This window comes from Amblyraja radiata, chromosome 17 (assembly GCF_010909765.2).
Source record: "Amblyraja radiata isolate CabotCenter1 chromosome 17, sAmbRad1.1.pri, whole genome shotgun sequence".
In the NCBI taxonomy this organism is placed as follows: domain Eukaryota; kingdom Metazoa; phylum Chordata; class Chondrichthyes; order Rajiformes; family Rajidae; genus Amblyraja; species Amblyraja radiata.
This window is the reverse complement of record NC_045972.1, coordinates 18250164-18273681: the sequence shown is the minus strand read 5'-3', so window position 1 is coordinate 18273681 and position 23518 is coordinate 18250164. Positions and strand designations below refer to the sequence as shown.

Here is a 23518-nt window from a genome sequence, read left to right as displayed (position 1 = left end):
TACCAACCTGAATACAAGTGGAATTTAGGAAGAATTTTAAGTCTCTATCATATGGAGCTTGTCCATCTAGATCTTAATTCATCCAGTCTGGTATCCAGTGTTTGAATTTATTTTGTCTACTGGAAAGCGGTGAAATTAGTGTAGATTAACAAAACCGTCAGCATGGGTGTAATGAACCAGGGTCCATCTTTGTGCTGTACGACTCTCCAGCTCTATGAAGTTGCATGAAGCTCTCTCTCGAACCACTGCCGTGACCTAAATAGAGACCTAGTTGGTGAAACAGTGTTAATGGCTGTTTTTGGCATTAAGCAAACTCTATCATTTTTAAACTGTTTCTCTGGGGCATTTGCCAAAATTCGCAGCACTGGAGCAGGAAAACACTCGTGGAAATTCCAGACACAGACATAGCTCATTGCACTTGGGTAGGAAAGGATTGAATAACAGGGTGATAAAATGGTTCTCATTGGACTTCACATCAATTTGAGTTGAAGTTCAAGTGAGAGTTCTTAATGTTAGATTTTTCTCTTTTTTTGCACGATCCATCTTGTTCAGCCCCTTGTACTATTCTATCTAATCACAATCATGCATGTAAGTCTCTGGAGCATGCACTCTTTCTGATAGCAAACATTAACATTAACAAAGAGATAAAGCACTCAATTAGTTTTGCAAAGGGAGATTTCATAAAACAGTAAAAAAATCTTTTAAAAAATGAAATCCTTTAAAAACTTAAGAGCCAATGAGTGACTTTGACTGAACCTTGACTCTTCCCTGTACCGTACTTCCCCCTGCTGGTGGTATTTGGTAATGCTAACTGTGGAAAAGAGTAGGTTGCATCAGACATTTAACCATCTCAGAGATGATTGGGGACACAAGGAACTGCAGATGCCGGGTTACAAAAATAATTGCTGGAGTAATGCCCCTGTCCCACTTAGGAAACCTGAACGGAAACCTCTGGAGATCTTGCGCCCCACCCAAGGTTTCCGTGAGGTTCCCGGAGGTTCCGGTCACTCTCCATGAGTCACCAGAGGTTTTGGTCACTTGCCTGGAAAGCCTCGACCGAAGCTTGAGCTGCATCTATTGATCAAAGATCCTATAGGATCTTTGCTGCCGACCGCACACACACACACACACACACACACACACACAAACACACACACACAAACACATCGCTAAGGTGGGGGCCAGGGAGAGCGGAGGAGCGCTGTCTGCACGATGAAGGCGAAGGTAAACGGCTGCTACAGAGCACGGTAAGTCCATTAGAGAGCGCGGGAGGGAGGGAGAGAAGGGGAAAGAAGGGGAGAGAGAAGGGGGGAGAAAAGAGGAGAGAAAGGGAGAGAAGGGGGGAGAAGGGGATAGAACTGGGGAGAGTAGGAGTGGAAACAGTTTTAAGAAGTTTAATAAAGTTAGCGGGCATTTTACCTTCCTGCGGATCTTCTAGGTCCTGAAAACCAAAGATCCAACAGGATCTTTGCTGAAAACTCCAATGAGCCAATCAAAATGGCCGGTCAGCGAAGGATATGGCCTTCGACTGCCTGTAAGTAAATAACAACCCCACTCCACTGGCTTCGACCAAACAGCAACCTATTTTTAGTCGAGGCCGGTTTTGATTTTTTTGAAATAATCGCAGGAACATAGAACAAGCCGCGACTACGCGGAAACCACTTTCCACCAATAGGGAGAGTGACCGGAACCTCCGGGAACCTCACGGAAAACTTGGGCGGGGCGCAAGGTCTCCAGAGGTTTCCATTCAGGTTTCCTAAGTGGGACAGGGGCATAACTCTGCAGATTTGGATCTGAATCCTTCTTCACACTGAAGAAGAGTCCCGACCTGAAATGTCACCATGTCTTCCAGAGGGGCTGCCGAACCGGCTGGGTTTTACCAGCAATTTGTGTCTTTCTTTGTAAACCAGCATCTGTAGTTCATTATGTCTGACATTTGAAGGGATGATTGGCGGGCTTGAAATGTGAATGATGCCAACACAGAGGGGATTAATGACATACATTTTCTGGTGCATTGATCAAGTGCAATGGTTAAATCTGTAATCTTTAATTTAATTAAGTCATCAATGCAATGAATGTTTTAGTTTAGTTTAGTTTAGATATACAGCGCAGAAATACATCCTTTGGCCCACCGAATCCAGGCCGACCAGCGATCCCGGCACACTAATGCTATCCTACACACACTGGGGAAAATCTACAATTTTACCAATCCAATTAGCCTACAAACCTGTACATCTTTGGAGTGTGCATGGAAAGCGGAGCTCTCAGAGAAACCCCACGCAGGTCACGGGGAGAACATACAAACCCTTTACAAACAGCAACCGTAGTCCAGATCGAACCCAGGTCTCTGACACTGTAAGGCAACAACTCTACCGCTGCGCCACCAGAATGTGCGGAAACAATTAATGCATTTCTGATCCTTACACTTTGCATGACACCAAAACACTGAATCTTTGAAAGATACTGCATGGAAACTGACCCTTCGGCCCATCGAGTCCATGCTGACCACCTATCACCAATTCACACTAGTTCTATTATCCTACTTTCTCATTTATTCCCTACATCATTAGGGACTATTTTACAGAGGCCAATTAACCTACAAACTTGCACCTCTTAGCGAAGTGGGAGGAAACTGGAACACCCAGAGGAACCCATGCAGTCACAGGGAGAACATGCAAATTACACACCCAGACAGCACCCGGTCAGGATCAAACCTGGGTGTTGTAAGGTGGCAGATTGCTGAAAATCAAATTTACAGTAGAAGATTGCAAGCTGTTAGTCAAACAACCCAACTAACCTTATTTGTTGGGTGCTTTTGCAATAACTGCTCTGTTTTTTTTTAAACCTCAGAATAGGAGAAATTGCAGAAGAAATTGTTAAAAAAACACATAATTCAAAGCCATTCAAAATTATGAACATTTCTGAGATGGCAAAAAAAAGGGGGGATTTTTTATACAAGTTGGCAGGTCAGTAAAAAGGGGCATGGATTCAGGATTTTCCAAAGAGCAAACACAAAGTTCAAAACTATTTTTCACACACAGGTTATTAAAAAATGGAATGGTTTGCCACAAGTGACTATTGAGGCAGAGTCTAAACATTTTTTAATAGAGTCTGGATAAATATTTGAAATGGAAACAGGGGAGAAAGACAGGTGTTTGAAATTATCTTCAACTCGAGCAAACACCAGACCCATGATGGGCTAAACGGCCTTGTTGCTGGATTATAATTTCTAAATTAAAATTTCTCATAAACGCAAGTTTTAAAAAAGTTGGTGGAAAGAACAACCTTTTTTAATCCAATGGAACAACTGACATTCTAAATATAATTATGAGAAATAGTTTTCAATTTAATTAGTTTTAGGAATGTCACACAAATTTTGGTTGTATGGCACCTATTCACGAAGCAGCCACTATGCAGAAGTTGCAAGGAATGGATCAGTGACACCACAGCAAATTCCAAACAAGTAAACGTTATTTCAGTTAGAAATATGTCTTAGCTGTTTTGACAGCAAGTTAACTGTTTACACACATGCTAATTGCTTCCAGTCTTGTCATTTAGCTATTTAATATTCAATGCATTTGCTCGTTGGTTTGCTGCCTAACAGAGGGTAAACATTCAGCGAAACACAAAATTCAGGAGCTCAGCGGGTCAGGAACGTCTGTCGAGAAAATGTGTGGATGATGTTTTGGGTCAGGACCCTTCTTCAGAATGAGGGTGGCGGGGGGGGGGGGAGGTCGGGGGAGAGAAGCTGGGGGTGGAATGATGATGATATTTTATTGTTACATGTACCCATGCACCTAGGCACAATGAAAATCTTTGTTTTTCATGCAATCCAGTAAAATCATATATAAAGTCGCTACCGGCCAGGAGCAGGCAGATGTCGTCGGGCATCTACTCTAGGAACGCCTGCTCAAAGAGGAGACAAGGCAGGTGACCGTCCATCAGCGAAAAGCATTTCGCTCATGAATACAGACGGCTTGCGGTCACCAAAGCCGTCCATGTGCAGGATCCTGGCGGCTCGATCGCGGCCCTCATACTTGTTGTCAGCAGGCGGATGTTGAAGGTAAGGAAGCAATCGGACGGCTGTTTCTTGGGTCAACGCACCGACCACATAAAAATATTAAGTCGAATCAGCAACAATTTGCCGAATCTGAAATTGGGCCTCAAAGTGCTGGAACCACACATGAGGTTGTATTGCCCAGAAAACGGGTAGTTTTAGCGAAACTGCATTTTGGCGTCGAAGTCTTCGTCATTCATAATAACGGATCCGAAAAACGTTCGGATAGACGGGGTCACCAATGTAGCGAGACCAGGCAGGTAGAGTAAAATTTTCTTTATTAGCAAAATAACACTCGAACTACACGTGTACTTGGTCAGGAATAACGATCTAAGCTCCTGGCGTCGTGAGGAGCACGAGCTACTGAACATACTGAAAAGCTCCCGAACGAACCCTGGTCACGTGACAGTCCCGACCACTGACGAGGGTTCTGAATACACAGCTTCACCACCAGGTGCCGCTACAATATAGATAATACTTGGATTGGACAGGTTCGGGGTGGGGGGGGGGGGGGGGGGATAAGGGTTAAACACGTGCAGGTGGGACTAGTGCAGATGGGGCATGCTGGCCAGTGTGAGTAGGTGGGGCCAAAGGGCCTTTTTCCATAGTGTATGACTCTATGACTCTAGATAAGCATAATCATCGATAAGTACAAAAGTGCAACAATTGTGGTGTAATAGTAGACTTTACAGAGACGATGCACAAAGATTCACCACGTTTCTGATGCCAACAAAGTTTCAAAGTTCTTAAGAGTTCAGTCTTATCTGTCCTGGCAGCACCGATCCCCTCCATCGTCCGCCGCCATCGTCAAAATGGCCCTTTGTCCAGCATCCACTGCTGTCACGACTCTCTCCACACTCAGAGTTGAGCAGGAAGCGAGTCTCAGATGACTACAGGTGGATTCCCGGTTCCGCGGCGTGCGTGCCAGCCTGTTGTCAGGATATGCGCGTGGATCGCCAGGAGCTTCTGCTGCCCCGCACGGCTGGCCGGGAACTTTTACCAGGCAAGTGTTAGGTGATACAGGCGAGGATTGGCAAGTGGGTGATGCAAGTGAAAAAAAAAAGAGGTGATAAGGAGACAAAGGAGTGTCAGATAGTTTAGTTTAGTTTAGTTTATTGTCACGTGTTCCGAGCTACAGTGAAAAGCTTCTTTCTGTTGCTTGCAAACCAGCCAGCAGAAAGACAATACATGATTACAATGGAGCCATTCACAGTACACAGATACATGGTAATAATGTTTTGCGCAAGATAAAGCCAGTAAAGTCCGATTAAAGATAGCCAAGGGCAGGCACGTGCCATGAGTAATTACTCAGCGTAGGCAGTCAGCCGGCTTTAAAAAAATCTTAAACCGCGCATGCGCAGATTGTTCTCTCCGTTAGCTGTCAGTTGACTTTTATAAAGTCTTCAAAAGTTAAATCTCTTAATAAAGTACCATATTTCCCGGCAATGAAAACGCACCCCCATTTTGAGTTGCTAAATTTTGAAAGAAGGCTGGTGGGACGCTCAAAAAATAAAAATAAAGATTGCAATTTGCCCAAGGCTTCCAAATCTCTTTCATTCTGAATGACTGAATGGGTGGGGGGTGGAGGGTGACGGCAGTTGGAGAGATGGTGGGAAAAACGTGAGCACGCCGGGACAAGTTGAATCAGTTGTGATCTTATTGAATGACAATACTTGTTCAAGGGACCAATTGGGGGAAGGGTTCCTTTCACAGCGTGTGGAGAGTCTGGTCAGGGGTAAACTTGCGGGGAGGACAGGAGCATTGAGAAGGAGGGGGTCGGGGATCATGCCAGTAACTCATTCACTCGTCGCTGCCGCGGCGCTCCTGGCGTGGAGCCACCGCATTGTGGCCGGGGAGGGAAGTAGCTCGGGTGGCTGCGAACAGATGCTGGGACCGGACAGCGGACGCCACCTCAGTGCCTTCTGCCAGCCCTCTCACCTCTGGCAGTGCTCTCCATCTGAACATCTCTCACCTGCCACTCGCCGGCTTCGCTCATGTCAGCCGCTTCCCGCAAATCCTTAAATTCCGAGAGCCGAGTAACCTCAATTGGTCCCTTGATCGCGCTGTCGGAATTTAAGGATTTGGGGGAAGCGGCTGACATGGCGAGCAGCAGGAGACAGGTTTTCAGACGGAGAGCACTGCCAGAGGTGAGCGGGGGCCGGCAGAAGGAGCTGAGGTGGCGGCTACTCGCACCCACCCGAGATCTCCGGTCCTGGCGGCCGCTCGCAGCCACCCGAACTACTTCTCCTCCCAGCCACAATGCGGTGGCTCCGCACCCGGAGCGTCGCGGCAAGTGAGTTGCTGGCATGATCCCCAACCCCCTCCTTCTCACCTCCCCAGCGGCGCTGTCCTTTTACAGCTGCTTCCCATCAGCTGCCAGCAATGAGGGATAGACTTGGCTATCCCTCAATACAACAACATCATTCTTGATGTTGCTGTAGTTAGGGATAGCCAAGTCTATCTATCTCGGCTAACAACCTTCCAACTTCTGCTTCCAAGACAGATGTAAATTTTTGTGCCTTATTTTTGGGTAAGAATTAGAGTCGTCAATGCTGGGAAATACGGTTTTTAAAAACACATACAAGATACAAGGTACGTTTATTTGTCACATGTACCAATTGGTACAGTGAAATGTGTGGTCGCCACACAGCCATACGAATAATAAAGAGCACAGAACACGATCGTTTTTAACACAGACATCCCCACACAGCGGGATCAAAGTTTGGGAAGGCTCAAAAATTTAGTCTTCCTCCTCCATAATCCTCCCGTGGTCGGGAGGCTCCCGAACCCCCGCTGTCACCGCTACGGGCAGCCCGATGTTCAGGCCCGCTCGTCGGGGTGATAGAAGTCTGACGTTGGGACTGGAGGACACTTTCCGTGGCTTGGACATCCAAACTGCCACCTCCTACAAGAGTCCGCGGCACCCAAAGTCCACAAGTCGCGCCGGGCGGAGATTCAATGCTGACGGCCTTCGACATAGGGCCCCAGGACTCCGCGATATTGAAGACAGAGCCGGCCGCGTGGAAGCTCTGCAGACCACAGCTCAGATGTAGATGCAGCAGGCCCAACACTCCGGAGCTTCCACAGCGATCCCAGGTAAGGCATCGCCCGCTCCGCGGTGAATCCAGCGCTGCGCCGCCGCTGCTGGAGCTCTGGTCCGGGTCCCCAGCAGGAAAGGCCGCTCCAATCCAGCTGGTAGGCCGCGAGGACGTGACTCGGAGAATAGTCGCGTCCTCACCAGGAAGTGACTGGGAAACGGTTTCCCCCTTCTGCTACCCCCCTCCCCCACATAGAAAAATTAAAGAAACTAAAGAAATATAGTTTTAAAACTAACTAAAAATTAAAAAAAGATAGAAAAACGAACTGACTGTAGGCAGAAGCTGCCTTCAGTGCGGTGCCCCTAGTGGTCAACCATATAGCACCAAGAAATCAACTTACCACATCATTTGTCACATGTCAAGTCAAGTCACATTTATTTATATAGCACATTTAAAAAAACAACTCTCGTTGTTTCTTAAGATGTTCTTAAGATAATGGCAATCCATGTTTGAAAAACCCGCCAAGAAACCTGCGCTGCGCATGCGCTGTATGCTGATGAGCATGCGCAGTGCTGCAAAGACAGAATTTCAGCTGCCTTCAGTCCCCTGGAAATTGACGGCTTGAAGCATCGTCGACGGCACGTGGGCTGCACAGACCTTCGCGTGTTACATGCACTGCGGATGAAAGGCACGGAGAATTATGCCTACCTAAGAGATCGATCTCCTAAGTAGGCATTATTCTCCCATGCCTTTGCTATTTATATTTAATAATTACCATTTTATAATTTTAGTCAGTGCCTACCTTGCCTACCCTGATGGCACGTGCCTGGCCAAGGGTCACTAATGAGGTAGATCGTAGATAAGGAGAGAGGAGTGAAATGTAAAGTTTGAGGGAGGGATGCAGTGAGCTGCGCAGCAGAAAGGCTTGACGCAGGGAGCTGCAACCTGTAGAGTGAAGCTGTTCAGCCCGGTCCCTTGCTCGGCCCCCGAGGACTGGTGAATGAGAAGAGGATGGATGGAACCAGTGACCTTGGACGCTAGACCATGGTCTGGTGAGAGAGTGAACCAGAGTTTTTTCCCTTCCACGCCCTTAAAGTTCAGCTGCAGGAGGCACAAAGGCTGAAGGTGACAGGGCGAGGAGAGGGACAATGGTTTGCTGGACAGAGGCAATGGCTAGAGGCCCTGCAGTAGCCTGGGGAACACCTCAACTGGGCGCCGCTCCAGAGGACCGAGCCTTAAAAATGCTGCCAAAACCTGGCGACGCTTATATGCGGTCTCAGTGTTCTCTTTGTACTATTGGGGATTGTGCTTAGGTATGGCAATACTTTACCAAACTGCATGCAAAAAAAAATGTAACTGTACATATGTACAGAATCACTGAACCGTATGTGGAAGGGGACTGGGAGAGGTGAGAAATGGGGCATGAAAATGATGAGAGGGACTCAGGGATGGGAGGCGAGTGTACAAAGGAGGAGAAAGGAGCAGGGTGATTGGGAGAGTGGGGGATAGTGTGAGAGATCGATGAGTACAGAGAAGAGAGGGAGAGGATAAACAATCATATTTGATTTCATTTTTTCAGGTTGCACTCAATGCCAACTGGGCTGGATTTGTTCTTCCTCCCTATTTGCCGGAAGCATTTACGAAGCAAATGTTGCAATGTAGACCAGTATAAACTGGAGTCATCCATTACACATCAACATAGAACACTGGCTGTAAAATGCAATGGTCCCACATCCTCAGCTGACCTCACACCCATAGTTCTTGGTCAGTGGGATGTTCAGCTGATGATCTATCATGAAAATGTTTGTGATACTTGAGCAAAGCTGACATCCCAGAGGCCATTATCCACCATTTTCTTTCCTGCACCTAATGTTTTTTCTTTAACCTGTTTTATCCGAGTGTCACTTGCTTGAGTTCAAAGAAAAGTTCTCAAGCTGTGGATAGACATGTTTATTGTCATTCTCAAAGTACCAGTGGGACATCCAGTAATGACCAGGACATCTACCAGCAGAATTTTTAAAAATTGCAGTTTTTATAGTGCTTTGACCCAATGCCAAGCCATAAATGCATGGGCGGCACAGCAGTAGAGTTGCTGCCTTACAGCTCCAGAGACCCAGGTTGATCCTGAATACGGGTGCTGTCTGTATGAACACAAGACCCGACAATGAGCTGAGACTTTTTCTGGGCCCATTTCGCTGTCCAACACCCAACTGGAGTATAGAGTTCTGTGAAAAGTAAATAAAAAGCAGCAGACATTGAAATTCCGAAATAAAAACAGAAAAATGCAGGTAACATTTAGCAGGTCAAGCAGCATCTGTGGAAGGTACACAAAATTGCTGGGGAAACTCAGCGGGTGCAGCAGCATCTATGGAGCGAAGGAAATAGGCGACGTTTCGGGCCGAAACCCTTCTTCAGACATATCTGTGGAGATGTGTACTTCAGTTCAATAGCCCTTCCCCAAAACTGGGAATATCTAGAAACGATATCCAACTAACGATGTCCAACAGTCAACATGCATTGTTATTTGTAACAACAAGGAACTGCAGATGCTGCTTTACAAAAAGGGACTGGAGTTCTTGAGCAACTCAGCGGGTCAGGCAGCTTCTCTGACGAACATGGAAAGGAGACGTTTCAGGTCTGATCGGGACCATACATTGTTACCTATTCAGTTCTCCTTCTGTATTTCCATCCACTCATTTAATGTTTTCCAATTGTTCAACCATTCCTAACCTTTATTTCTGACCAAGCATTACATCCATGTACAATTTTATTGTGCTTCTTGCCCAACCTGAGGACATGAAGTCCATGTGGCTGTGATCCGTTATGTCCCTTCTTACTTTTCAGGACTACATCAGCAAGCTCCATGATGGCCTTCGCTGTGGAACAATATTCATGCCATCTTTCCCAGGTCCCATTTCCGTGGAAAAACTAGCTGCAGGAAATGTCCACACCCAGTTCCTAACTGACAAGTTGCTTAACCTGTTAAATTGTTAGAAACAGGCTTTAGTGATCGGGTCATACAGTGTGGAAACAGGCCCTTCGGCCCAACTTGCCCACTCCAAATACATGCCATATTTAACACTATTCCCAAAACCATCTACACCTTTCCTATCGATGTATCTGTCCAAATGTCTTTTAAATGTTATGATAGTATCTGCCTCAACCACCTCCTCTGGCAGCTCGTTCCATATACCCACCACCCTTTAGTGTAAAAAAAAATATCCTGAAGTTACTATTCAATCTTTCCACCCTCATCTTAAACCTATGTCCACTGGTTCTCAATCCTCTGTGCAATTACCCAATCAATTTCAATTACTGGAGTAATTGAGTTGTGACGCCATCAAGTGTGGCTGCCTAGCCTGCAGCTGTCTGTCCTTTCATTCTTTTTGTTATTTTTAGTGTTTTAAAGTTTGTTTCTGGAGATCTTTTAGTCTTATTTATGTGGGGGGGAGGGACAAACTGTTTTCTTGGTCGCTTCCTGGTCAGGGATGCGACTATTCTCCGAACCGCATCTTCGCCCCCCTCCTCGCGGCCTACCACCTGGATTGGCGCGGCCTTCCCTGCCGGAGACCGGCTAGAGCCTCAGCTTCAGCAGCGGCGATGCAGCACTGGATTCCATCGCAGAGTGAGCAATGTCTTACCGGGGTCGCTGTGTTGGAGGCTCCGGAGTGCTGGGACTGCCGACTTTGACACCGTGGAGCTGTGGTCTGCGGAGCTTCCAGCCGCAGGCGGCGCTGACTTACCAGCTGATGCTGACTTTAACATCACGTAGCCCTGGGATCTCTCGCCGAGGTCACCAGCATTGAATCTCCACCCAGCTCGGGCTGTGGACTTCGGAAGCCGCGGTCTCCGGTAGGAAGCGGCCGATTCGGAGGCTCCAGGCTGCTGCGAGTGTTTGAGGGCCTGAAACATCGGGTCCATAGCGGCGACTGCGGAGGCCTCAATAAGCCCGAACACGGGTGAACTGAGGAAGAGGACTGAACTTTGGTGCCTTCTCTCACAGTGGGAAAAGTTGATGCCGCTGTGGGGGGATGTTTTTTATGTTTTATGTTAAATTCTAAAGTGTTGTGTTTATCTTATTTGTGTGCTGCATGGTAACTCAAATTTCACTGCACCAATTGGTGTATGTGACAATAAATGTCCTTTGTCCTTTGAATTAACTTCAAATGAACCAAATATTGATTGTTACAAATACGTTAACCAGTTCCGTTAAATTTGATAACACTAAAGAAATGTGCAACAATGTGGAATTAACAGTCATAGAGTGGTACAGTGTGGAAACAGGCCCTTCGGCCCAACTTACCCACACCGGCCAACATGTCCCAGCTACACTAGTCCCACCTGCGTTTAGTCCATATCCCTCCAAACTTGTCCTAAAAATGAACCTGTCTAACTGTTTCTTAAATGTTGGGATAGTCCCAGCCTCAACTCCCTCCTCTGGCAGCTTGTTCCATACACCCACCACCCTTTGAGTAAAAAAGTTACCCCTCAGATTCATATTAAATCTTTTCTCCTTCACCTTGAAGCTATGTCCTCTGGTCCTCGATTCCCCTGGGCAAGAAATCCTGTGCTTCAACCCGCTTTATTCCTCTCATGATTTTATACACCTCTATAAGATCACCCCTCAACCAGTGCAATGAATAGTCTGGGAAAGAGAACTGAGTACTATTGGAGTCAAAACTAGAATATCAATTGTTTATGTTCATGGTGTATTAATTAACCATGTGAGCAGTCATAGACATTCATTCCATACTTCATAAAAGAAGATAAGACACAAAAAGCTGGAGTAACTCAGCGGGACAGGCAGCATCACTGGAGAGAAGGAATGGGTGACGTTTCGAGGCGAGACCTGAACCGACCCATCATTCACAATAGGTCTATGTTATCCCACTTTCGCATCCACTCCCAACACACTGGTGGCAATTTGCAGAGGCCCATTAACCTTCACAAATCTTCACGTCTTTTGACTGTGGGAGGAAACTGGAGCAACTGGAAGAAACTTAAGTGGTCAAATGGAAAATGTGTAAACTCCACACAGACAGGACCTGAGATCAGAATCGAGCCCGGGTATCTGGCGCTGCAATGTAGCTGCTCTACCAGCTGCGCTACCATGCCGCCCATTTACTCTATTGACTATTTGTGAATTGAAAATGTCCCTTGATGTTTTTACACCTGTTTGAATTATTTTCCACCAAGGCAATACAAGCAATGACAGTAAGCTGATTCCACTTTAATTAGACATCTGATTAAGAAATGTTATTTTTATTTTGCATTTAAAATTTTACATGAATATTTTTATTATGTGATCAGGTTAAAGACTGTCTGTTCACACGTGCATTTGTTTGACTTCTAAATCTGTTGTCTCCTTGGTGTTTGGCAAGTTCAACCCTAATTATACTCCCACTTACACTTAACCCTGCGAGTGAAGTTACAGCTGCTTCTGCAGTTATTTCATCTTTATAGTCAAGGAAAGCGCGGTGTTGAGCACCTTGCCAATTCAGACGCAGTGGAGCTACATTGTGATCTCTCAAAATATTCTTCAATTCACTGACTCTCAAACTTGGAGGTATGTTACCCATGTAAACTGCAGTAACTCTACTTGTGGCATTAGACTGGGCTTTTGTTTCACATTCTGTTTCTTCTTCACACTTATCACAACTCCCAGTCTTTTCAAATGGATCACTTTTAAGCCGTGTTGCATTTGCACTTTTCCTGGGCATCCTTTCACCAGAGAACTTCTGCAGTTCTTTTTCGTCAATGCATCTTTCATCCTTCAGAGCGATATCCTTGCCCTCTTGCTTTTCTCTGCAGTAAAAGGTTTTGAGGATTGGAATTTTTTGCATCATCTCCAAATCCACCTGTCTCGAACAGAAAAGGAGAAACAGTGATTACAGGATGTTTAAAGGGAGCACAATTTGCTCTTTGCTTCTCACAAATGTAACTTTGTGCTTCTGGTTTAATGAGTTGAGAGGTCAGCGGCTAAAGCACAGCTAACATAATCAAAGGCTTGTCCCACCCTGGTCATTCCTTCTTCTCCCTGCTCTCGTCCAGCAGAAAGTACAAAAGCTTGAAAGCATGCACCACAAGTCTCAAGAACAGCTTCATTCCCTGTATTATCAGGCTTCTGAACAGTCCTTCCATAAGCCAGGGTACTGTCCCATTCACCTCTGCTCCATTATAGACATTCTGTTTATGGAACAGATCCGCTACAATGCTGAGAACTATATTATGCATCCATTTACTTGACAATGATAAAAGACTAGCCCCGGGAATTCATAATATTGCTGACACCGTTTGCTTTTGTCCCAGGTGGGACAAGCCAAACCTGTTTCTCGGCTGAAAATTTGGGATCGTCAAACTGTTGAGCACTGCTTGTTGTGTGAAATTACTTTGCAGCTGAAACTACAAGTATCACAGGTTAAAACTTATTCAAGTCAATTGCTTGTAGACAAAAATGCTGGAGAAACTCAGCGGGTGAGGCAGCATCTATGGAGCGAAGGAAATAGACGACGTTTCGGGTCGAGACCTTTCTTCAGACTGATGTGAGGGTGGGGTGGGGGGGGGGGGGGGGCGGCAGAAGAAAGGAAGAGGCAGAGACAGTGGGCTGACAGAGCTGGGAAGGGGAGGAGAAACCTGAAATTGGAGAAGTCAATGTTCACACCGCTGTGGTGTAAACTGCCCAAGCGAAATATGAGGTGCTGCTCCTCCAATTTACAGTGGGCCTCACTCTGGCCATGGAGGAGGCCCAGGACAGAAAGGTCGGATTCGGAATGGGAGGGAGAGTTGAAGTGCTGAGCCACCAGGAGATCAGGATGGTTATTGCGAACCAAGCGGAGGCGTTGGGCGAAGCAATCGCTAAGCCTACGGTTGGTCTCACCGATGTAGAGCAGCCTGTATGAACCCAATGCCTGGTAGTCATTGTCATGCCCCTCCTCTCTTCCAGCTTTCTTACCCCTCCCCCCCCCGCCCCCCCCCCGCAATCAGTCCGAAGAAGTGTCCCGACCCGAAACTTCATCCGCCTCTCCTGCCGCTCGCCGGCCTCACTCATGTCAGCCGCTTCCCGCAAATCCTTAAATTTCCTTAAACCAGAAATGAGCGCACTCAAGGGACCAATTGAGGTTACTCGGCTGTCGGAATTTAAGGATTTGCGGGAAGCGGCTGACATGAGCGAAGCCGGCAAGCGGCAGGTGAGAGGTGTTCAGTCGGAGAGCCCGCTCACCTACCGCCAGAGGTGAGCGGGCCGGCAGAAGGCGCTGAAGTGGCAGCCGGTTCTGCTGTTGAGTCCCGGCAGCTGCTTGCAGTCACCCGAGCTGCTTCCCTCCCCGGAAGTGGCGGCCAGTTCTGCTGTCTGTGTCCGGAGCGCTGCGGCAGCGGTGAGTGTGTCTGACGTGATCCCCGACCCCCCTCCTTCTCAACACTCCTGCCCTCCCCGCAACTTTAACCCCTGGCACAGACTCTCCACACGCTGTGAAAGGAACTCTTCCTCCAATTGGTCCCTTGAATTAGTATTGTCATTCAATAAGATGACTGCTGATTCAACTTGTTCCGGTGTGCTCCCGTTTTTCCCACTATCTCTCCAACTGCCTTCATCCTCTGTCCCCCACCCATTCAGTAATTACAAAATGAAGGAGATTTAGAAGCCTTGGGAAAATTGAATTGTTACTTATTTTTATTTTTTACGGAGAGAACAATCTGCGTATGCGCTGTTTAAGATTTTTTTTTAAAAGCTAACTGACTGCCTACCTTGAGTAATTACTCATGGCACGTGCCTGGTCCACGCCAACTAGCGATCACCCCATACATTAGCACTATCCTACACACTAGGGATAATTTACAATTTTACCAAAGCCAATTAACCTGCAAACCTGAAAGTTTTTGGAATGTGGGAGGAAACAGGAGCACCCGGAGAAAACCCACGTGGTCACATGGAGGACGTACAAACTCTGTGCAGACAGTACCCGTAGTCAGGATCGAGCCCGGGTCTCTGGTGCTGTAAAGCAGTAGCCCTACCGCTGAGTACATTGGAGAAACTTGGAAAGTTGTTGGGAGACAGAATGAAGGTGACATCACTCTAAAGAGGCTAATTACAAATTGGTTCAACTTGCAAATGAATGACAAATACAGGGATTTGTACATAGTGCAGAAAGACCATAGTCTTTCTGAATGGAGAGGAGAAAATATTTTTGGCAGAAGAAGAGAAAAAGGAACTGTGTAGGAAATGAATGAAGTTTGCAAACCTTTGACCATATAATTCCTTGAGGTTTGGAACGTTTGCAATCGGTCGTGATCACTTGAGTAGGTGTAAGGATGTAGTCGACATTTAGATCATGGTTGTCCATCAACTCTTCTGGGATGTCCAGCAACTAGAAAAACAGAAGCATAGAAACTGTTGAAAGTTCTAGGCAAATTGTGCCTAAAAATGTGCCGAACGTTCATTAGATGCTACCAAGTGCTTTGCATATTATGTCACTTGTTCTACAGTGCCAAACTTGTTGCTGTTGGCATTTGGTCTGTATAACTGGAAACAAAAACACCCTCTGGCACCCTCTCCGAACCAGGGAAATGCACTGTAACGGATGCCAAATGGCACCTTTAGCAATGAATGAATTAGAGGAAATGTTTAAGGATCCTTCTGCAAAGCAGCCTTATCCTCGTGTAAATATACATGCAGGTGTTTATTTTTTCAAAAACTTATTTAGAAATTAAACCCATGTTTAAATGTTTACCTCGCCGAAGATTGGCTTCCTGGTTGGGGCTGTTACTCTTGCACCATCTTCCTATGCTAAGCAGTGAAGCACACCACTTAATTCTGAGAGCTGCTGGGTTTTCCCTTCCATTAAGAGGTATCTCCCCAAGCCACTAAGATGCTCATAGATACTTTTTATGTGCAAACACTAAAGCACCTGGAGGGAATAAACAAAATGGTCAAACTAGATCTTCTGATTTTTTTTCTCTCTGCCTGAATTCAAAATATGACCATTTTCAGTTCCATTGGCTTTCATATGACAACAGTTCATGGTACAAAGCACTTCTACCTCTGGGTCAGATTTCGTTAATTTATTCATTTATGGTACGGGTATATAATTGGTAAAGCCAGCATTTACTGCTCACCCCTAATTCCCCATGAGATGGTGTTTTTGGGGCAATCTTGAACCTTTGAACCTCTTCGAATGAAGATACTTCACCCACAGTTTGCAGGAGTCACAGAGTAATTCTGAGGGACCGTGTGCTGCCTGAATGAATATACCATGGAATCAAATAAAAAATAATTTTGGGCAGCACGGTGGTGCTGTTGGTAGAGCTGCAGCCACACAGCACCACAGACCCGGGTTGAATCCTGACATTGGATGCTGTCTGTGTGGAGTTTACATGTTCTCCCTATCACCGGCGTAGGTTTCTTCTAGGTGCTCCATTTCCTCCCACATTCCAAACACGTGCGGGTTTGTGAGTTAATTGGCCTCTGGAAATTACCCCTACAGTGTCGGGAGAGGATCAGAAACATGTGTGAAAGGGTAATTGATGGATGGGCCGAAGAGCCTGCGTCCATGCTGCATCTCTAAACTAAACAGTGATGTCCCTCCAAGTCAGGATGGTGTACAACTTGGCAGTGTTAATACAATACAATACAATACAATTTATTGTCATTTGAGCCTCAGTGAGGCTCAAACGAAATTCTGTTTCCACAGCCATACAAACAAAGACAATTTCCTAGACATACACACAATTTAATTCACACAAACATCCATCACAGTGACCCACTGTGATGGAAGGCAAAGTCTTTTCTCTCCCCTGCTCTCCACTTCTCTCCCGATGTCCAAGCCCCAGGCGGGTGATGATAAGTCCCACGGCCATTTTAGGCCGTGCCGGGCGATTTACGACCCCGCTCCCGGTCCAAAAGTCACAGAGTTGGAGCCCCCCGCTGGAATGTCCCACGGCCATGAAGCCGTGCCGGTCGTTCCAACCCCGCGACACGGGCTGGAGAAGTCGCGTTGCGGGAGCTCCGGGAAGCGGTCTCTCTCTCCCCCCGGACCCGCGAGCTCCCGATGTCCCAGTCCACCGAACCTGCGGCTGCGTTGCTGGAGCCTCCGAGCCCCAGGAGTCGAGTCGCAGCAGCGAGTCACCACCGCTCCCCACGCTCCGAGGCCGGCCAGCCCCACGATGGTGAGTAGTCCGCAGCTTCGCAGCTCCGCAGTCTCCCGAGCCCCCGGGTCGTTCAGGTTTGAGGCCGCTCCACGGTGCTAGGCCCCAACGACAACGGAGACCCGACAGGGAAAAGGTCGGGTCTCCCGGACAGGGAAGAGATTCTAAACGGTTCCCCCCCCGCCCCCCACATATACACATTTAAAACTAGTATCAAAAAACACCAACACTACATTTAACTAGACAACAAATTAAAAAAAAGACGGACAGGCTGTAGGGGCCGCTGCAACGGGTGAGTCGCGCCGTCAATTCTTCAGACGGCGGGATGTTGGGGGATATTCTGCAGTTGTCACTGCATACCAGCTACCACTATCCTGCACAATGGTGGAATCAGATTTGAAAAGTGGTGTAAAAAAGTTTACATTGTTCCGGGCCAGAGGAATCGCCTTTAACTTTTCCTCTCGCTGACCTGATTCCTCACGAGTAGACCATATTGGCCCATAACCATATTGGCCCATAGGAGTGGAACAGTAGCGTAGCGGTAGAGTTGCTGCCTTACAGTGCCAGAGACCTGGGTTCGATCCTGACTATGGTTGCTGTCAGTATGGAGTTTGTACATTCTCTGTGACTGCATGGGTTTTCTCCGGGTCCTTCGGTTTCCTCCCACACTCCAAAGACTACATGTTTGTAGGTTAATTGACTTTGGTGAAATCGTAAATTGGCCCTGGTGTGTAGGATAGTGCTAGTGTACGGGGTGATCGCTGGTTGGCGCGGGATCTGTGAGCCATAGGGCCTGTTTCTGCGTGGCACCTCTAAAGTTTAAAGTCTAAAAGAAAGTCATAGTCTATGGTATGGGAATCAAGAGCCAGAGGATATAGGTTTAAGGTGAGAGGGGAAAGAACTGATAGGAACCTTACGAGCAACTTTTTCCACTGTGGGTGGTGGGTTAATAAGGAATGAGCTGTCAGAGGAGGTAGTTGAGGCAGGTACTATAACAACATTTAAAAGACTTTTGGATAAGTACATGGATAGGAAATGTTTAGAGGGGTATGGGCCAAATGTGGGTGAATGGGACTAGCTTAAATAGGGCATCTTAGTTGGCATGGGTGAGTTGGGCTGTCTTTTCAAGTATCCTGCAGTACATTGCATCCATGTGTGTATCTTCTCAATCTTCTCTGAACTCTAAAATGAACATAACGAGAGGAGTTGAGTATAGGAGCAAAGAGGTCCTTCTACAGTTGTACAGGGTCCTGGTGATACCACCTGGAGTATTGTATGCAATTTTGGTCTCCTAATTTGAGGAAGGACGTTCTTGCTATTGAGGGAGTGCAGCGTAGGTTCACGAGGTTGATTCCTGGGATGGCGGGACTGTCATATGATGAAAGAATGGAGCGACTGGGCTTGTATTCACTGGAATTTAGAAGGATGAGGGGCAATTGCATAGAAACATGTAAAATTATTAAGGGATTGGACACGCTAGATGCAGGAAACATGTTCCCGATGTTGGGGGAGTCCAGAAACAGGGGCCACAGTTTAAGAATAAGGAGTAGGCCATTTAGAACTGAGATGAGGAAAAACGTTTTCACACAGAGAGTTGTGAATTTGTGGAATTCTCTGCCTCAGAAGGCAGTGGAGGCCGATTCACTGGATGCATTAAAAAGAGAGTTAGACAGAGCTCTTAGGGCTCGCAGTATCAAGGGGTATGGGAGAAGGGAGGAACAGGGTACTGATTGTGGATGATCAGCCATGATCACATTGAATGGCGGTGCTGGCTCGAAGGGCCGAATGGCCCACTCCTGCACCTATTGTCTATGTATCTATGTATCTAACAGGAATTCTTGCATTAAAACAATCTGGATTATTAAAACAACAGGCATACTTTATTTAAAGTATTGGAGGATTAAAATTACTGTGGGTTGAATAGTGTAAGAATATTCAGCCCCTCATTCAGTTTATTGCCTCATGGAGAGATATGTTAAATTAGATCCCCTCCCATGGCCCTAAAAATATTTGAAATTTTCAACATATATCTCTTATATTATAGTCATACAGTGTGGAAACAGGACCTTCGGCCCATCTTGCCCACACTGTCCAACATGTCCCATGTACACTAGATAGACACAACAAGCCTACACATTTTGCTGCTTCATTTACACTAGTCCCACCTTCCTGTGTTTAGCCCATATCCTTCTAAAACCTGTCCTATCCCGTCTAATGGAATCTTAAACATTGCGATAGTCCCTCCTGTCTCAACTACCTCCTCCGACAGCTTGTTCCATCCACACACCACCCTTTGTGTGAAATAGCTAACCCTCAGATTCCTGTTAAATCTTTCCCCCCTCACCTTCATCTGATTACATTTTTAAAGTGCTTACAAGGTCTGCTTCCATTTGTATATTTTGATTATGGATTTTCCTTCCAATGGAAACATTTTATCATTTGTTTAATTAAAACTCTTCTTAATTTTTTAATGCTTTCATCAAATTTATCCTTAACATCTGTTCAATTGCCTATAATCCCAGTTTCCATCGTCTTTCCACGTAACTGAAATCCTTCAGCATTTAACTCAGCCATTGTCATGAAATCATTCAGTCCTCATAACGGAACTTGGATTTTAATTTTTCTTTCTGAACCTTGTGACCAAATCCCGTAATATTAAAATATAGATTTTGAAATGAGACATTACTCATAGAAAATTTCACAAAATGCCCAAAATGCATAGGTGGTTGATCAACAACTAAAACAGGCAGGTTAATGTTCTAAGTGTTGCATTTCAATAGAACAGAATGTCCTGCTATCCACTCACAGTATTTTCAGTTTTTATTTCAAATTTCACCATTTGTGGTTTTATTTTTCCTCTGCAGTAGCTCATATTTATTTTTCCAAGTTGAAAAGAAAATATTCTATTGATGGCCTCAGTCACAACACCATTTACAGCACTGCCCATTTGCAAAAGTTGATTCGCACAGTAGTCCAAGTTGGATTGGGTGCCAATTGATGGAATATTTCGGTTTGACACATTGGGGAAAACTGCACTATATACATTTAAAGTGTATAAAAGCAGGAATGGGCTGGATGCTTTTTCAAAAGGGTATTGAGGGTCTGGAAAGCATTGCTGGTTCATGTGGTGGTTTCTAACTCTCTGCATGCCTTTTAGAGGAAGCTGGAGGAGTGTTTGGCTGGGCAATGTATTGCATCATGTTGAAGGTGAATGGATTAACAGTTAAGGCACATTTGGTCAATGTGATCTCCTCGATTGGTTTCAATAGCCTGAGGGGTCGTGCAGACATTCCCCAGATTCCACCCACTGCCTCTACCCCTTTATTAGCTTTGGTTCTCTGCTGGTTTCAGGTCTTTCCCAGGAGATTTCATGGCTGTGGGTGTGAAGTGGAAGCATCCAGGAATGAGAGCAAGGCACTTAATGAAGCAGTCGTTATTTTACTGCCATTTTCGTATGATTCGTATATTTAAGTCCCTTCTGTTCAATTACAGATTTTGAGATTAGTATTAATGATAGAGTTCACCTTATTAATTTTAAACTTGATTTTAGACTTTAGAGATACAGTGCAGAAACATGCTCTTCAGCTCACCGAGTCCGCGCTGACCAGCGATCACCTCGTACATTGACATCACCCTACATACTAGGGACAATTGACAAGTGTACAATGTCAATTAACCTCCAAAAATATAAAGGGCCTGTCCCACTTTCACAACCTAATTCACGACCTTTTTTACTCGTGGACATTTTTCATCATACAGAATTTCATCATCACGCCCCGACCTACATGATGCCACGAGTACCTACGACTAGCATCACGACCTACCTACGACCTCGTGACAACCATGCTGCGAGTAAGAGTCAAGGGCAAACTCAGCAGAGGTCGTGAATTAGGTCGTGAAAGTGGGACAGGCCCTTAAGGCAGCAGTTCTACCGCTTTGCCACTTTGCCACTCACAATTTTTTAAATACCTATTATATCCAATGTAAATAGGTGGCACAGTGGCACAGCTGGTAGAACTGCTGCCTCAAAGCATCAAAGACCTGGGATCCATCCTGACATTGGGTGTTGACTGTGGTATTTTCAATTGTGACCACGTGCGTTTCCTCTGGGTGCTCCGGTTTCATCCCACATCCGAAAGACGTGTGGGTTGGCAGGTTAATTGGCCTCTGTAAATTGTCCCTGGTGTGTAGGGAGTGTATGAGAAAGTGGGCTAACATAGAACTAGTGAGAATTGACAATTAATGGTCAATGTGGACTCGGTAGGCCACAGGGTTTGTTTCATGCCGTATCTCTAAAACCAACACTAAATGCATTTGATCTTTTTTTTTCAACAGATCTAAACAAAATAATGCCTTGATATTTCACCTCACATTCTCTTATACTTGTTTAACAAACCTGGCAGTCATGGACTGTGGTAACAACAACTGTTTTCTCATCGATGCTCCCCATTGATACCATCATGGCATATTCCAAGTCAGCAAATCCCTCTCCTTTTCCAATTCTCCAGCCTTGAGATTAAATGAAAACTGCATGTTAAGAATATTCCAAAATAAAAGGAAAATAGATGGACAATGCTGAAGCCCTATACATTACTATACATATTAGATGCAAGAAGTCAAAGGTGTGGTACTTCCTTTACAAAACACATACAAAATTAGTTAAACATGGCTAAAGGAGTTATTTATTTACAAACTTTGGCTCCATATGTAGCCGCCAGGCTTTAGCTTTAAACTCTATAAACATGAGCTCAATTAAATTATATCATATCCTTGCTTCTTCACATCAACTCTAATTCATAAAGGACCACTGAAGATGGTGGCATTGTTGTCATTGGCCATTTTCATCACCCAATCTACCTAAGTTGCCGCTTTTGGGAATCTGGGAACTTAAGCAGCAAGGTCCCTGAACCCCCAAAGTCCTGTTCATCATCATTCCTTAGTGTTCTAATATTTACTGAATGTGTCTGGACCATATTTGCCTTCACAAAATGCACCACCTCACACTTGTTGGGATTATATTTCATCAGCCAATGCTCTGCCCAATCTTCCATCTGACAACTTTCCTTGCTTTCTACAACACCTGGAGCCGCAAGGAACTGCAGTTGCTAGTTTACAGAAGAAGACACAACGTGCTGGTGTCACTCAGTGGGTCAGTCAGCATCTCCGGAGAACATAGATTGGTGGAGTTTTGGATCGGTACCCTTCTTCAGACTGTTCGGTCCCAACCTAAATCTCCACCTATCCGTGTTCTCTTGAGATGCTGACTGACCTACTGAGTTACTCCAACACTTTGCTTTTTTTAATCTTTCCTCCTACTTGACTTGAGGCATTCCTTACGTTCTCACGATTAAATAAGACTTGCATTATGAGGAAAAATTTGAGTAAAAGGATCCATACTCTGGAGTTTGCAAGGATGAGGTTGACCACATTGAACCATGTAAGATTCTGAAGGAGCCAGAGAGACTAGATATTTGAAGTATGTTAGATGATACTAGGGAATCTAGAAATAGTGAGTAAACTCTCAAGATAAAGTATCCACCTGCCATTTAAATGAAGCACAAATGGAAATTACTGGAATTCCTTAATTCCAGAGAATTATTTAATTTTTAAATTTGTTTTTATAGATACAACGCGGAAACAGACCCTTCGGCCCACCGAGTCTGCACCAACAGCAATCCCTGTACATTAACACTATTCTACACACACTAGGGACAGTTTACACTTATACCAAGTATACAAACCCAAACCAATTAAACTACAAACCTGTACATCTTTGGAATGTGGGAGGAAACCGAAGATCTCAGAGAAAACCCACGCGGCCATGGGGAGAATGTACAATTTTGGATACTTGAGTCTACCAACCCAAGTTTCACAAAGATTTTGGTGAAATCAAAGATTATTAAGTTCAAGCAGAAGAGCAAAGTAGCCACAATTTCACTGAATGTCACAACAAGCTGAGGAGCTATAGCCGAGCCTTCTCCTCCACAATTTCTCCAATTCTTACATTCAAGTGACCCTATACACATTTGCCAAGAAGACCAACCTGTAGAATTGCTCCCGATTGCTGCATGACTACTTTTCTCTGTTTCTTCAAAACTCTTCATAAAACCAACCTCTTTCACCAAGACTTTGATCATCTCTCCTAATACTTCTTTCTACGGTTTGGTGCTACGTTTAGACTTTGTCTTACAGTCATAGGGTCATACAGCATGGTAACAGGCCCTTCGGCCCAACTTGCCCATGCTGACCAAGATTCCCCATCTACACCAGTTCCACCTGCCCG

General features: G+C 45.5%; 1 protein-coding gene across 8 annotated transcripts in view; it reads right to left on the bottom strand.

Moving 5' to 3' along the window:
• Window positions 1–12304: 12304 nt before the first annotated feature.
• Window positions 12305–23518, bottom strand: part of mthfsd (methenyltetrahydrofolate synthetase domain containing) — a 63898-nt gene continuing 52684 nt past the window's right edge. For all 8 annotated transcript variants that reach the window (XM_033035809.1, XM_033035811.1, XM_033035813.1 and 5 more), the window contains 3 exons: window positions 21632–21744; window positions 15333–15458; window positions 12305–12953 (listed from right to left, as the gene is read on the bottom strand). In XM_033035809.1, coding sequence (XP_032891700.1) covers window positions 12402–12953; window positions 15333–15458; window positions 21632–21744 — 791 coding nt within the window. In that variant the 3' untranslated portion in view covers window positions 12305–12401. The remainder of the gene's footprint in view (window positions 12954–15332; window positions 15459–21631; window positions 21745–23518) is intronic.